The following is a 16649-nucleotide window of genomic DNA, read 5'->3' on the forward strand; positions in this document are numbered from 1 at the left end:
TGTCATCCTTACGTAAGGGCGAAAGATCTATCCAATAAGCAGCGTCTTTGTGCATGTGTGTGTGTGTCCATGCAGAACTGCCTTGTGTGTGCAGGCATGTATGTTTGTATGCTGCCTTGCAGCTCGTTATCCACAGATGATAAACGTGTATTCCTCACTCAAATCATTAAATCATTTGAGGCAAATCCAGATATTTATAGTGCTAGCTAGAATAAATACTGCGCAGGTATTGATTAGCTAACACACGAACAAATAGATGGATTGTGGCACCTGGAGAGGAAAAAACAAAATACAAAACAAAGAAATCTTCACGTTATGCTGTAGAAGTCTTAATCTATGAGAACAAATGCTACACTGAGTTGATATAGTATCATTGTCTTGATAGGGAACATTTTGTCTTTTATTCACTAAATAAGGATATGGTTCAGGGCAGTGTAGAGACATGATCATTTTATCATGTGGTAAATTTGTACAAAGAAACACAACTTTTGGCACATGATGGCTATGCTCAGGTCACTTATTCCCTAAATACCTCCAACTAATACCTAGGTTTTTCCCTGTCTGGAGACAGAAATGGGTAATGGCTGGTGGGAAATGGCTTCCCTTCCAGTAAATTCCTGTGAAAGTATTTCTTGCTCTGTAACCAAGCTTTTCATCTTACCTGAAACAGACCCAGGCCTAGAAGCAAAGAATATGGGTGAAAGAACCAACAAAAATGGTGTCTGCACGTGTGCCTGCAGATTGACCTATGCACACATGTATTACCAGATGTCTGTGTGTACATGAGTGTATGCGTGCACTCCTGTATCCGTGGTTGGGGCCATTCCAAGTGCAAGGGTGGTACCAGCATTTTGTCTATTTCCAGCAGCACGTGCTGCCCACAGTAGGTCTTTTCCTGACATCAAGAAAGACTTACATATTTTACTTTTTTCATAACTAAAAGACTCATTCTAATTTTAAGGGCCAACTCTTTAGGTGAACATTAATGGCTACATGTTCTCCTGGACAGAAGAATTTAAGTCTTAACAGGTAATCTCTTCCTTTATAATATTAGGACAAATCATATTTGTAGTTAAAAGTTGTTGTTATATGCGCCATGTCACCAGATACTAAGGAGACAGGAAGAAAACCCACAGAGTTTAATACGTAAACACACAAGGCAAACATAGCCTCTTATTACAATCTTAGGTTGAAATTTATCAGATTTTGGACTTGATAAAAAAAAATTACTGTTTTTCTCCTGGTCTGCAATCACTGATGTGTCTCTGATACAAGACATGTATATTTGTGGTGCCATAATTTGTCACCTATAGGTGCTTGAAGTAGTTTGACAAGCTAGGGATACACACCTGAAAGTTCGCATAGATCTGAATTCTTTTTTCTATCAGATAAAGCGTAGTTCTCAAGCCCTCAAGTATTTATAAAAGTATCATACAAAATTGCTACACGTTTTATTTGCAAATTGCAAAACGAAGGGTTAAGTAGTCATTAAACTCTACTTGTAAATACCTCAGCTCAAATACGGGTGGTACAGTCCGTTGATGTGGGCAGCAATGTGTGCTCATCTCAAGTGGCTACATGGAATGAAAAGCAAAATCTCAGGAAGGTATGGACCGAGTGGGCTTCCGTACCTAGCATTCTGAAAGTAGGAACATACAAGGTGGGAACAGAGCACTGGGGGTGAGGCTAGGGAAAAGGGGGAAGTGTGGGTGGAGAGTCAGCCTGAGGGAGTTTCTCCCCGATGATGGAGCAGTTCTGAATCTCCACTGTGGCGGTAATTACAGGGACCTACACTTGTGGTAACATGTCATAGAATACACACAAAATTATAAGCAGGGGGGAAAAAAAGACCATGTAAAAACTTGCTGTTCTGTGTCAGTGTTGTGGCTTGGCTACTGTCCTCATTGCATAGGATGGGGGAGACTCCTCCTTTGGGGGAGACTGGGTGGTGGGCTGAGGGGACTTTGGTCTACCACTTCTGCAGTGAGGCTGTAATTATCTTGAAATGTTAAGGTCTTAGATCTTGTGTTGAAAATGGAATCCCAGCTTCTAATTAAACATACTTAGGAAGTGATTTAGGCAGATTGTGGGCCTTTCTGGAGGCTGGGCTTTTGGGTATAAGCACCAAAGCCTTGACTTACCACAGCCTTGCAAATAAAGCAATGGCTGTTTTCATTGTTTCCTTAAAGGTGTAGACTCAGGAGATTTCAGAGCAGTCGACATCTCCTGGAGAATGTGGGCCAGCCTCTAAGGTACCCCTGTTGGTTTCGATGAACTCACTGATAAGTGGAGAGCTTCGTCCTACTTTCCCAGTAGTGTCTGGCCTAGTTTGAAACTTTACAAGCCACCGTTTTCCAGTACAAGCTACAGAAAGCTTAGTGCTAATCTTGCACATTTTTCCATTATATATGGTAAGACAAGTATTTCAATTTGTGTGCATGACATATGTGGATGCAAAGTTGCTAATGTAAGGCCATCTCACAGATTAAAAACAAGTGTATACAAACAAGCCAGGCTACTTTCCACAGCTTAGCAAACATTTTATCAGCCCTAGACCTGGGCAGATTTCTTGAGTTGAATTGCCAACACATCTTCCTTTTAATATCATGATTATATTCATTTGTGTTTTCACATAAAACGAGGTGTTTGCTAGGTCTACATTGTCCATGAAAGCCCATAGACTTGCTAACTCCTAAGGTCTGGGCCAAGCGAACGCTAACCTGAGAATTAAAACCGCTGTCATTTGGGGAAAAAAAGATATTTTCTCTCCTTGGCTCATGTGGTTTATATTTGCTTAGTCAGTGACTTTTCTTCTTGGATAGCTGGTACCTGTGTGTCTTTGGAAATCTGCCCTGTGCACAGGCCCAGAAGGCCCCAGGCTGGGCCTTACTCTTGATCTCATGTATAAACAAATGTCCTTAATAACAGGATGTTGTTTGTGGCTACTGGTTTTCCTTATGTCTACGATGATGATGATTTAACTTCATCTTTGAAGTAAACACAGGAAAAAAACTAGCCGCCCAGATCATTAGTATAGCCATTTTATTAACAAAAGGAACCCATGGGGTTCAAACAAGAGTACAAAATACAATCTTTATTTTTCCCCTTGGTTAAATTATTACATTTTTTAATAAAAGTTTTAGAAAGCTAGTGAATTTACCAAAACACAACTTTTGCCTACTGAGTTTCTTATTGTGAAAAAAAAAAAAAAGACACAGAAAGTAAAGTTCTGCCCATGGAAGGAAAGGCCTGTGTGTGCCAAACGACGCACACTTTGAATCTCAAGCTTTGTGCATCAGAAAGAAAATCCTAAGGGCACTTTTCATCTTTCCCAATCTAAATGAGAGCAAGAGGGGCTAAACAGGCAAGCGTTAGCAGCTAAGTCTTATCTCCATTCTCAGGGTTTCTGATGTAGTTTCTACATTCACGGTATCCTGGCTATATAAGCTTCGGGCCAGACAGACCCCTATAAAGCTGTGTCTCTGAGCTCCTCTCTTGAAGGCCACTGTGCACTTGGCTTCACGTTCCCAGGGACTTCATGAGTTCTCTACCCAGCCGGACTGCAATGCTTTCCTACAGGGAGCCAACTGGTTCCACTGCCTCTCTGTCCACACTGTCACTTTCTTTCCCTTTGTTTTGGTTTCATGGATTTGGACCACGTCTTGACATAGCATGTAAACTACATTCTGGAAGCCAAAGACAGCTCATCATCTTTTCTATGGTTAAAATAAAAAGTCTGAACAACCATAACTGTTTACAGACACACAACAACAACAAAAATAAATCTTTAAAAAAACAAAACAAGAAATAAGGTTTTGTGGTAGTTCCCACACCACCATTACTGGCAATTAATACCATCTGGCATTGTAGACAGTGGCTTACAACGAAATACATGTATTTGACACTAAAGTGACCACAGAAGAGAGAGGTATGCTCAGAGGGGACAAGTACACATTTACCTAACATTGGTACAAAAATCCCTGAACAAATGGCCCACGGACTTTTGAATATAAAATTTGACTCAGAATGTCTCTAAGTGAACATGGTGACTGAAAGCCACCTCCATCGTCCTGATGGACGCTGCACAACATTTGGCCTGGGAAGCACCAGGGTTTCTAGATCAAACCCTTAGATTTGGCTGGTCCAGATCTCGACTGTGACAATCTCCCTCCCACTTGGTGTCAGAACCGTTCTCAGCTCATGGGACCAACAGACAGAAGGCAAAGTGATTGAGCGTGTGACCCTGAACAGGAGGGAGGAGGCTGACCCTGCCAGCAGCAACACAGTCCTGTAGGTCTGAATTTCCTGAGGCTCAATGGCAACAAAATATTGCACCAAAACAATTTAAAAAAAAAATCACAGTTTAAACGGAATTCCTAACGAACTGGGATAACACAGCACAGCAACTGCCGTCCACCTACCGAAGCCTCTTTACAGGGACCAGGCTCAGGCACACTCCTGTCCTCTCTTGATTGGGAATTTCTTTTAACATCTTGCTGTCCAAATTTAGTTGTATTTAATGCTGAGCTCATGCAGTTTTCCCTTGGTCTAGTCTTAGATCAAGTGACAGGTGGAGAGGAGTCTGCTGGCTGCATACAGCAGAAACCCCAGAGGTCGATCAGGCCTGGGTTTCTGAGAGCAGGGCCGACAAAGCCACTAGAGGTAGGGTAAGAAAACACTCTGTTTTGTGTAGGTGTCAGGTATCCTAGACATGTCATGCCCACCCCTTCTTTTTTCTAATATTCCCTAAGTAAACAAAGGATGAGGAAAATCAAACATACATCCTGCAGAAGTTCTTAAAGGCGGAAGAAATAAAGCCTCACACTTGAGTGCGAGAACTCTTCTCTTCCTTTTGACATGGCAAGCTTTTCAAGAATTCCTCCTAGGCTTCCTAATACAGTATAGCCAATTTTCATAGTACATTTTGACCGCTCCAGGAAAGAGCGGAAACATTTTCCATCAGGATCTCACATGACTGCTGACTCCAGAAAAGATACTTCAGGGGCCTCGATACTTTCTATGGTAACATAAGAAATCATGAAGACCCTCAAACGCGGAGAGCTCAATTGCATCCAAAGCAGACCACTTCCTCATTCACACTCGTTTCAAGGCCGCCTTGTTCCCCTACATCAAATCTTCCTACCAAGTTCATACGTTCATAACTGTGTGAGGACCCTAGTCAGAGCCACACCAGCAACATTCTGATGCCTTAAGACTCCTGTGCAACAGTGTGAGCATTCCTTCGCTGCCTCTCCCACCACCAGGACTTCCGGTTTTTCAACTCATGTTTTCATACACTTTTAAAGGGGACAAGTGACCCTATCCTATAAACTTGGGTAACCATCCTGGTGTCCCACGAAAATGTTCTCATATTCTTTAACTTCTGTCATCTTCGGACTTGAAGTTCATCGACGTTCTGAAGTTCGCCTTCTCCCTCCTCCAGCAAGGCAGGTGAAAGAACCAATACTCGAAGCCAGTAACAACACAGCGAATTCTGGACTCTGTTCAGAGAATGAAGGAAACAGGCTGGGTCTCTTGGGCATCGCCAGGATGTGGATCAACCTGCGGAGACAGAAGAGCGAGGTGATGGCTACCACGCCTTGGTTCTCCTACTCCTAATGAAATGACAGCTGTAAGCCTGGCTGCTCAGCACCTGTCATTAAGTCCTCCACTGGCTGCTGAGTCATCTTCTGTGGCAAATAAAACATCTCCAAGGCAATCCACAGTGCTGCATATGCATGCCATAGATCCCAAGCAAAACATGCTAAGTGGTTGTGATAATCTATCAACACTGTAAAACAAGTTTATGCATGTACCCTACCAACTATGAGTCAGCAACAGCACATTAGTGAATGGAGGGGAGCAAGTGATTGTCTGCAGACGGCATAATGAGTCTAATTTTCTTTACCTCTGAATAAAGAGGCGGAGGCTGGAACCGGAATTCTTGTATGCAGGCAAACATAGAGTAGCAGGCTTCTCCCTCACAGTCAGGGGGTTGAGGGTAAGGAGGAACGTGCCGGGAGAATTCTTCTTCTGATACCACATCTGCATAATTTGGTGGTGCTGAAACAGAAATGGACTTTGAGCTAAGAAATCCATGCCAAAGGGGGAAAAAAAAAAGAAAGAAAGAAAAGCCAAAATTTGTGTCTTCTGAACTCTTAAAAAAGCAAGAAACTGAGCCAAACTGAAGACACAGTGGCCATCACAAAAAATGTTTTGGTTTCCTTAATGCACAGCTACTAATCTACTAATATTGATTATTCTATTTTCAATTGCATTCAGTTTTTTTGTGATCTACATGTTACAATCAAGGAAAACAAATACCTGTGAAATGTAGCTATAGAAAATATGTAACAGTCTATACTTCTATTTTAACCATTTTTCGTTGTTTTAATATTATAAGTTAGCCTTAGGAGATGTCCATTTTTTTCTAGGTTTGTCATTGGCTTTGTGTCATGGCTAAAGTAAAGGTCCGAGGTTCCTTTTCCATCAGGAATAGTATGTAAGTTTTTATATTGTAAGACAGTAGTTGCGGTGGTTCGTCTTCACTGTTAATCTGACTGGATTTAGAATTAACTAGGAGACAGAACACTGGCCATGTCTGTGATGGAGCTTCAGAGACTGAACTGCAGAAGAAGCAGTTGGGTGTGAATGCCAGTGTCCCATGGGGCAGGGCCCCAGACTCAGTTAAGAGAGTCAAAGGCACACTGGGCACCAGCACCCAGCTCTGTGCTTCCAGATTGTGGATATCATGTGACCAGCTGCCTCACGCTCCTGCAGCCACAGCTAAACCTTCTCATACCGCCACACCATGCTGCACCTTCACACTGTAAGTCAGTAAACCCTGCTTCCTTTTAGTGTCTTCTGGTCAGGCATGTGGTCACACAGCCCAAAGGACACAGGCACACTAAGCAGTGGGCACAGCTGACACATGAACACCAACCTACTCCTGTCATATCCTTAGCAGCTAGTCTCTATTTAAAACTTTACTTCAAAAGACTTCCATGTTTTACCTTCAGGCTGCTCTGGCAGGGCCAGTGCCAACCAGCTCATGTCCATACTGAACTGGCTTGTGACACTGCTGTTTCTGCGGCCAAAGCCACTGTATGGGATTGTACCAATAACCACGGGCAGCTCCAGCATTAATTTTTTAGCACCAGGGATGTGAATGTATACCTAATATGTACAAAAGAAAAAGCATGTGTGAGGGAGAGACAGGCACAGATTTAGGGCACACCTCACAGGAACTAAGCTAATTTAAGTTCCTTTCATAGAACAAACGCCTTTGTCCCCCACCAAGCCACCACGCGGACAAATGTAATGTGTCCAGACTAAACAAAATGAAGAGTTCACTAACGACAGGACAGCCTCGTAGCAGGGAACTGTGGCCTTCACATGCTTCACTGTAAGTTGGCATGACTTGCATGGATCCTGGAGAGTGAACCTCCGCTTCAATGTAACAAACACTCCTCACATCACCTCAACCCCTTTAAGGTTACTGCATTACATTCTCTGCCCCCATCCGCCCCTGCCCAGAGGTGGAAACAGATTCTTAACAATGAAGGCCAATCTTCATATACTCACAAATGGTAGCAACACTAACATTTTCCTGAGTACTGATGCAATAATTAAGAGATAATATTTGCAATCATGTGGCTTTCTGCTCTGTTTTGTATGTTTTTAATTATTCAAGCAGCCTTGCTTACAGCTAAGGAGTAGTCCACTCTGATAATGCAGCAGTCCAAGATGGATGGAGTGACGGGTGGAATCTTCAGCATCTTCCCATTCCATGTATCTGTACTCCCAGAACCAATGTGGTTTCCTCGAACATTGGCAACCATGTGCCGGACTGTCTTTGTCTTTCCACTAGCCAAATACGTCTGGGTTTGGAATATGGCCGCCTTGGGAACAATCAGACGAGACGAACAGTTCTCTATTTCTGCATAGATGGGAATAGCTTCTCCTAAAGAAAGAAGAGAAACGAGATGGATTCGGGGATGTTTGAGAAAATTCTCAAGGCATCAGTGAACACTGACAGCCCAACACTACTGCAGCCCTGGCTAGAAGCTTCCATGGGAAATCTTAGGGAGAGGAATCGACATGAAGTGCAGAAGGTGACATTTATACCAATTGCACTATTCACTATTCCAATGTAAAAAGACAACACTAGCAGCATTACCTCATGATATATATGCAAGTGGATGTAGAGATGAAGATAAGGCACCGAAAGCAGCAATGCAGTAGGAGGCTAAGTCTAAAGCTTACTAGGAACCTCACTACAGCCCAGGGAAGGAAAACCTGCCCATCAGGGAGCAAAGCCCTTGTTCTCAGGGATTCATAGGATTAAGGCACAAACGATGAAGGGGCAGGCAAGTCAGCTCACAACATTACACATCTATAGTATATTTCTCCGAGAGCTCTGCATCTTCTTTTGTAATATTAAACTAAAATTCTAGCATGTCTCCACTCTCTCGAGTTTTATTCTGTTACTAAAGCAACAAGATTAGAGTCAGAAAAAAGAAGGAGTTTTAATAGAGTCTACTATATATGCCCTTAAAATATGAAAATATGAATTATTTATATTCTAAAATTCAATGTAACTGTTTTAAATCACTTAAATTATCTAGTAAAGTCAATGAGTCTTTCATGTGCACTTTTAAATATGTTGCTTACCATTACAGTAGCCCTTTCTTTCAATCTTGACACTCAGTGACACAGGACCAGAAGTGAAAAGCCAACAGCCCACCATTTTTTCCTGCATTTTCAGCATAGGAGTCTTGAAAGTTGCAAACAAAAGCATTTTAGTTAAACCATTCAAGAGAACTTATGTTCTATTAAAGAATAATTATAAAAAAATCAATGTTTTATATTCTCATGTCTGAAATAGGTAATGAAACCAATTTCCTTCTTAAGAAAACTAGGGTGACGTCTCAGATTCCAACTAATGACCTCATCCTACTTTATCCTGAACTTACTGTGTTTCTATGAAATGACACAATATCCTTTAGAAAAGTGATAAAGGGTCATATTCATTCTGTGGCCATTACAGAATTATCACTGTGGGGGGTAGGTATGGTGCAGTACGCACTAGTGTGTGTGTGCAGGTGTGCACATCCACGCCGTGCACTCAGAAGGCAGGGGACATGCCCAGAGTCTCCTTCTATCACTCTCCCCTTTTCATTTTTGTTGGGGACATGGTCTCTCAGTGAATATGAAGCTCACCTTTTTTGTCTGTTTGTTTTGCTTTTTGAAACAGGATTTCTCTGTGTAGCCTTGGCCGTCCTAGAGCTCGCTCTGTAGACCAGGCTGGCCTCAAACTCACAGAGATCCACCTGTCTCTGCCTTCCTGAGTGCTGGGATTACAGGCGTGCACCACTACCCAGCTGAAGCTCACCTTTTAATCAAGGCTGGCTAGCCTGTCAGTGAGCTCCTGGGATCCACCCACCTCCACCCCCAAATTCTGGGGCTATGGGCATGTATGGCTACGCCCAGCTTCTGCATGGGTCCTGGGAATTGTCTTGCTTTCACAGCAAACACTCTTACCCCTCCCCCTGGCCATCTTACTGTGTGAAACAATTGTGTTTTAAGACAATGTAAAGATCAGAAGAAAGGAAGACAATATAAAGATTAACCATCAGAATGTTACACAACTTGGCTATACTTTATGGGATAAGAAAACAGTCATTTTGTTTACTACAGAATTTGTATCAGACAGAAACTTCAAGTGTTCTTGACTAGTCTGGGGGTATAAATGGTGCACGCACATACCCTGTGTCAGCAGGTCTGAAAATGTGATGCGTACATTATACCCCACTATAGGATTCTAGTCTTCAAAGAAAGAAAAACACTCAGCTGGGGCTCAAATTCGGTTTCCAAAAGCAAAAGTTTTCCATAAAACACTGTTGCTGGTCATCTTTTACTTTTCATTTATCTTAGAAATTATAGTAAAAATGTCAAGTTACCATCTTTGACAAAAACGAAACAAAACAAAAACAAACATCAATAAATGATTTCCCATAAAACCCTGGTAATTTTATAAACAGTTTAAGAATTCTACATAATTTAAAAAAATATATAAGCTACTAATGCCACCACTTTTCCAAATGGGATTTAAGGAGCTGTTCAAGTGCTTAGCCAGAAAAGCAGGGTACTGGCTAACCAATGCAAGCATGGCCTGTCTGTCATCTGTTATCTTAAGAGGAATATTTAGTCTACTTCTTGTGAAAATAAGAACTAAAAACTTTTAGCTGCCGGCTTTTCCTTTGTCTTTAAAGTTTTAGTTGAAAAAGAAACATCTAATACCAAAAACATATCTTTGCCACATCAGTGTCACAATGGGAAGTTTAAATTATCTCAGTATTATCTATGAAGTAAAAAAATAATACCATTCATTCATATTTAAATGAAGACACATTCGGTCTCTAGCAGCTTTTATGAAGGCGGAAGGTATAATTTTATATTATTTTGATAATATGGGTGCAGATAAAAGAATGTGGCTCATTAGTTCCCATCCTGCCTGTTCTGTTGTTCCTTATAGCCCAGTCCTACTTACCAGCCTACAGTATTTCTGATGATTATTGGAAGTTCAATGCCTTAATGTGGCTAAATCTGTCATAAGGAAGCAGTAAGCGAAAGGGCCGCGGTGGCAGCTGCACACACTTACTTAATGCTAGAAAATGACATGCAGAATGGAAGGATACATAGCATAATGGCCTGGGCTTCAATAACAGGCTGACTGTGATTAGTACTCTTTCGTAATTACTGCTCCTCAACCTGCTATTACTGGAGAGTTTAGAATACCACAGTCCTGCGAATGCCGTCTGCTGCTGAGCTGTAACCCCTCTCCACCGGGCATTATTGTTATCAAGGCTTATTAACGCATTTTAAGCCCGTGTAACTTTTTGGCAAAAGCAGCCCTGAACAGCAGGGGCATAATCAATAGTATTAACACACACAATTTATAATTTGCCCAACCTAGAATCATATCTTTATAGTGAACGCCTTTGGGTTACATTCTGTTCTTTGGACTGGCAGACAGTGACAGTGCAGATCAGCACTACCCCCACAGAATACAGACATCAGTACTGAAAGGAAGGAGGGACGCAGCAAGGAAGAGCTTACCAATAGGGGTGGGGTGTTGACATCCACGTGACTGACAACCTGGAGCGCTCTTCTTACGCTCTGATCTGGTACTTGGGGTCGTTCCAAAACAGCCCTCACAGAGTACTGAATACTGCCATACTTCCCAGTAAACGACGTGGCCAAAGGTCTGAAATAAACAACAACAAAAAGTATAGGGATGGTTACACAGGATTCCCCCACATACTGCAGTGCTGGGGAACACTGGGGTGGTCAAATCATGGCCACAAGGCAGGGGAAGGAAATGGAAAACTTATAGCATCACTCACTCAGACGGAAGCTGAAAGCGAAAGGGAAACTCGTGTTTTCCAGCTTGTAATAAAGTGATGCCATCACCTGAAAGAGACCATATTGGATTTTAACTAAGGCCAACATTAAATCAAGAGGGATTGTTTTTGTTTGTTTGTTTTTTACAATCTGAGCCAAATTTTTCTTTAAAGGTGGTTTTCCCGGTAGTACATTCCACAAGTTCATTAAACAAACTGAGAGAATTAAATTTGAATTGTCTTTTACCAAGAAACACTTATGCACACACGTGTGCATGCACACACACTCCCACACACTCTTTCTAGCCATAAGATGATAAATTATAAAATAATGTGTTATCTAGGGTCAAGAGTTCAGTATATGTGCATAAACACACATGTATCGTGTATTCATATATACAGACACATGCGCACACATAGATGTTACCCTATCTATATTAACATCAAGTATGAACATTAAATTGGACTTACAACTAATTGAAAAGTTACAGTTCTTTGCCTACACTACAATAATCATACTATACATTCTTTGGACAGAGATAGAAAGTTTGGTATTAGTAATAGTTATAGACAACACAGCCAAAGCAAAAGAGGCAGCTCTTCACCCGTTAGGTCTGCTGAGGTTGACAGGGTTTCTTGGAGGTGAAAGCAGTTTTTTCAAGGCATGGTCCCTTCCCCTGTTCTTGTTAACATCATTCGATTTCACGCACAGGCTTATTACTGAGTAAAGGCCAAAGTACAGGCATGGATGGTGTAAGGCACTACCAGCACCTATGATTTATGAACGTCCACAGTCCGTCTGTTTAATGTGGATCCAAAGTAGACGCTGTGGCTTCCACTCTGCTCAATGGCTCCCTATGGTGCATGGCAGACTTTCCCTTGAGGCTCCCAGTTAAGGCTACATTGTCGGTAGAGGAAGTAAGATGAGAAAAGATGGCAGTCAACTTGGTCTGGGATTTGTCTTGTTATCTGAATTTATGTTTGTACTTCATGTGGTCAAAACCATTAATAATGTGTTCTTTGGCCACTTAATTACCAACAATGCAGTCTTTCAATCCTACACTTTTAGAAAATAAGATTGCATTATTGGCCCAATGAGTCTCTTAAATCTCTCCCTCTCTACTTCTCAATATATACTACATTAAGGGGAAACAAGGAACATGGGTCCACTTTGCATAGAAAGGCATCACAGGTGGGGGACCTGAAGGCAAACCAAACAATAACTAGTTAGGAGGACACAGGGTCCTATTAAGTGGTGTGATATGGTGTGAGTCCTAGAGGTCCCCAGTGGGCAGGAGGGTCGCAGCTGAGCTTTGGGACTGGAATCAAGGGATACTTGGTACCTCATCTTCTCCAAGGGGCGCAGAGCAACAGAACTGAGAGTCTGATTTGTCATCACCATGACATGTTACACATGACAAAGAAATGTTTAGAAATGTGGGTTTTATATGAATCCAACACTTATTGGACCTAAATGCCAAACTGGGGAGATATAAGGATGAGTCGGTACCTTTTGTCCTCAAGCCCAGTTGGAAGAAGGGAGATTAGAAATTCGTATTTAAGTAAAGGCTACAGAGCACTAAAATCCAGAGACCTCTCTCACAAGTAATGGCGGGCCTCAAGACTGAGATGAGTGGGTTGATTCAGATGAAGGGAACAGCATGAGGACACAGGACAAGTATGTAGAGGGCAGAGCTGCCCAGCATACTGAAAAATGATAAGAGAGATGAACAGCCCCTCAGGAAACAAGCAACCTAGGAATCACAGTGCTTCACATGAGAAAATCAACTTGTGGAAATGGACAAACTATAATATCTGGAAAAATATTTTTCTATTTAATATTTAATTAAAAACATCCATACAATGTGCAACGTGGGCATTTCTGCTTCGGTTTTGTGGCTCATTACTTCCACTCTGTCCACTGAGGATGACAATGCTGGAGGGAAGTTTATTCACTAAAGGACTTCTACCCAGAGCCTGTCATGATCCCTGGGATCTAGAGATGTTGCAGTGGGAAGTGAGGGACTGGTCTAAGGTCACGCTCAGCTGGGTGCCTTGAAGTCAACTCTGCTTTGGTCTCTGGGTTGTTCTTTCACAATCTTGCCATAGAGACATGGAGGAGTTCAGCCACATTGACAGCAAGTGTTCAATAAGGATAGTAATTTTAAAGAATATTCTGGAAAGATTTTTAAAAAATAGATCCCAATATTACATTTTCCAGGAGTGAAGAGGTTTTTGTTGTTGTTGTTGTTGTTTGTTTTTTTTTAAAAACCTCCTCCAGTCACTTAGTGAGAGCTAGTTTATGGAGTTAATGACCCGGAGAATCTGTGTCAAGTTCCTGAGTTCTTTAAAGTTGTAGGTACATGGGATGATGTTCTCCCCACTTAGCTAAAAGCCACCTTTAAGTAAACCTTAAGCAGTGCTAATACATTCTAAAAAACTGGAAGCTACCTAGACTTAGAAATGCGGTTTCATTAGAACAAAGCACCAAAATCTCACTTGTGAGTCAAAACCTATTTGTCATCCAGATTTTATCAAAGCAGCGCTCCCCTCTGATGTCAGGCTCAGTGCTTCTAATCTTGCCTCTATTTTCTCAGTGGTTATAGACTCAAGAGTCCAAAGCTTAGACAAAACCCTGGTTGCTGCTCTCTTCCATGGCCTGCCTTCCAGGTAGCCATCTTTAACCATAGCCATCCTTGTTGGCTATTATCACTGAGAGAAAAGACTCCCGGAATCCACAAGGAGGAAAGGACAAGAAGACAGGTAAGAGCTGTCACCTGCCACATCCCTTTATCCAAAAGACAGCTCCTGCTAGGTACACACTGGAGGATTTAACTGTGGGCACTGTACTTCTCCACAGGAGGATAAGATACAGCAAGTAGTAAGCGTAGGGCGGTTGATAGGTACAAATTGATGAGGCAGACAGGTAAAAGTTTACAAGTTTCCACTGAGAGGAGACTGACTCACTGTGACTACCATTTTCCTGACGGAGCACAATCGGTTCGTGTACCCAGCGCTAACCCTACATATGCATGGACACTCTGGACAAGTCAGAGTGACCAGGAAGGGGTAAGTCAGAACTGCCCAGATGGCATTGTCTCCAAAGGCCTTTCTGAAAGGGGAGAGGCAAGAGGGAGGAGGAGGTACAGGGAGGGATGGCTCTTAGGAAGATGCAGGCTCCCCAGGGAGGGAACACTTCTCTTCAACTACCCAAGTACCACTTCCCTCTTCCAAAGCTCGAGTTTTCTGCAAACCATCATGAGCCAAAGAGTAGTCTAGGGCCAGGACAGGAAGGAGTGGAGGGTCATCAGACTCTGAGCACCATATAATGGATCCTCACAGACCATGGTTCCACCTTCCATGCCTCCAGGTCAGGAAGGACCTAGAACCCAGACAGTCTAATCGCAGGTTTCCATGGCAACGACTCTTTTCCCTTCTAGATTACTACAAGATCCCAGGAGGCCAGGTGCAAAGGCACACCACCAATCAGGGGTCTGGCCTCTTCCTAGAAGCCAGGTTAGGGGCACAGGCTTGGCCTCCTGCCCTTCACCCCCGTGACAGTACAGATGATTCCCTTCCAGAAGCTTCCCGCGGTGCAACCCACCACCGGGAGGCGCGCCCCCTGCCGCCCCCTCCCTGGGGGATTTCCATGCTCACCAGCTGGGGCCTCCAGCAGACTCAAGCGCAGGTTCAAGTACTCCACCTCTGAGGAGGCAGCGGGCGCGGCGCCAGCTGCGCAGACCCAGGCCCCAGCGCTCCGGCCCCAGGCAGAAGTGGCACGGCCCTGGGCCTCCAGGCGCAGCCCGCGCAGGGCCACGGGCTCTGCCGCCTCCAGCAGCACGTGCCCCGCCACTGTCTCGCCACTCGAGTAGCAGCCCTTGCTCTCGTCTTCGAACACGAGCCCCAGGCTCTTGACACGGCCCCTGGGACCATCGGTCCCCGCCTCGCCTCCCATTCCACCAGGTGATGCTGCTCTGACAACTGAGATCGGCAGCGGCCCCGGGTCGGGGTAGCCGGCTCCGCGACGCTGCTGTCACGGGCGCCGGCCGCACGCCCAGGGCCAGCACGGCCACAGCGCCCAGCCCGGTGAAACACCGGCACCGGGGGCCCTGTCTCTTTAACACACCCCACTGAGACTGGAAAGGGGCCGACACGCCCGCCCACGGCGCGCGCCCATAGGCCGGCTGCGAAACATGCTTCGTTCCCATTGGCTATGCGTGACCACTTAGTCATTTCATTGGCGGCCCCACACCGGGCTGAGCAGGACGGCGGTGCGTGATCAGGCGGCCTTCACCAATCAGGAGACACCAGAGTGCACGTGCACAGGCCGTTTATTGGTGGGGGCAAGGCACAGTCCTGGGCCACAGACCAATAGCGATGCAGTGCGCCCATGTGGACAGGGGATGGGAAACAATATCTGTCAGGGAGGGGGCGGCACCCAGCTTGCAGGCGCGCCGGTGTCAGCGTTGCTATGGTTACAGTGGGGGCGGGCGTTCAAGCTCAGTGATGCTGGAGTACAAGTCTCTGAGTTCTTATAAGAACGTGAACTTGTCGCTGCAGCAGGCCCGAGTTTTAAGATTACTTCTGCAGCACGCCTAGAGAAAGGTTTCCTGGAAAATGGAGCTAAGCGGTTTCGCTTCATGCTGGCCACCTTGGCACTTTAAAAAGCAGATCTCACCTCTCTGGTCTCAGAATTCCCATACTAGATGAGAACTGAAGTCTAGGAAGAATGCTGTGGTTCTAAATGCCAAGAGAAGTTCTGTTCCTGGCTGCCAGACTCAGTCTCTGACTCCCTGACTCTAAATAAGGTCGAGGTTGTAAAACAGCGCCTGTCACTTACTGGTGCTGGTGTAAACAGAAGGACTCAGTATTGACTGAATGATACTCGGTTTGATCGTTATTCGTTATACACATCCATAAAGTGTAAGATGTGCAAATATTTTGTCTGGAAAGAAAGAGATATACCTGACACACAAGTGCCCCACCTAAAAGGATTTCGTAATGTCAGGATCATAGTCCTTGAACATGTCCAAATGCCTTGCTGACTTGTTTCTCAAACCTGCCGCCCTTCTTGCTGGTTTCGTTTCAAACGTCATTGCCCTGGTTTTCCTTCGCTAGTTATAATATTTAGACAGCTATAATCATTTGGCCACCAATTGGTAATCTTTTACGTCTTCTGGATTAAAATTCTAAGTATGTAAGCTGTTTTAAAGGATTGCTAATTGAAATTGAAACCGAAGGACT

General features: G+C 43.8%; 1 protein-coding gene across 2 annotated transcripts; it reads right to left on the bottom strand.

The window, feature by feature from the left end:
* Positions 1-3025: 3025 nt before the first annotated feature.
* Positions 3026-15536, bottom strand: ARRDC4 (arrestin domain containing 4). 2 transcript variants are annotated; one of them, XM_084756070.1, is made up of 8 exons: positions 15063-15536; positions 11409-11475; positions 11122-11269; positions 8674-8776; positions 7707-7963; positions 7014-7176; positions 5909-6063; positions 3026-5562 (listed from the first exon to the last, which is right to left on the bottom strand). In XM_084756070.1, the coding sequence occupies exons 1-8, from the start codon at positions 15358-15360 to the stop codon at positions 5506-5508; spliced, it is 1248 nt and encodes a 415-aa protein (XP_084612196.1). In that variant the 5' UTR covers positions 15361-15536; the 3' UTR covers positions 3026-5505. The 2 variants fall into 2 exon arrangements, with proteins under 2 accessions (XP_084612196.1, XP_084612197.1); XM_084756071.1 differs by lacking the exon at positions 7014-7176.
* Positions 15537-16649: the final 1113 nt, after the last annotated feature.

This window comes from Acomys minous, assembly GCF_964271855.1.
Source record: "Acomys minous genome assembly, chromosome: 2".
NCBI lineage: Eukaryota > Metazoa > Chordata > Mammalia > Rodentia > Muridae > Acomys > Acomys minous.

Excerpts from the sequence above, each read along its gene's own strand:
- ARRDC4 (XM_084756070.1), bottom strand. The coding sequence starts at position 15,360 with ATGGGAGGCGAGGCGGGGACCGATGGTCCCAGGGGCCGTGTCAAGAGC. Across the intron at positions 11,476-15,062 it reads TCTGCTGGAGGCCCCAGCTG|GTGATGGCATCACTTTATTA; the intron begins GTGAGCATGGAA and ends GGTCTCTTTCAG. Across the intron at positions 7,177-7,706 it reads GAGTGGACTACTCCTTAGCT|GTATACATTCACATCCCTGG; the intron begins GTAAGCAAGGCT and ends TGTACATATTAG.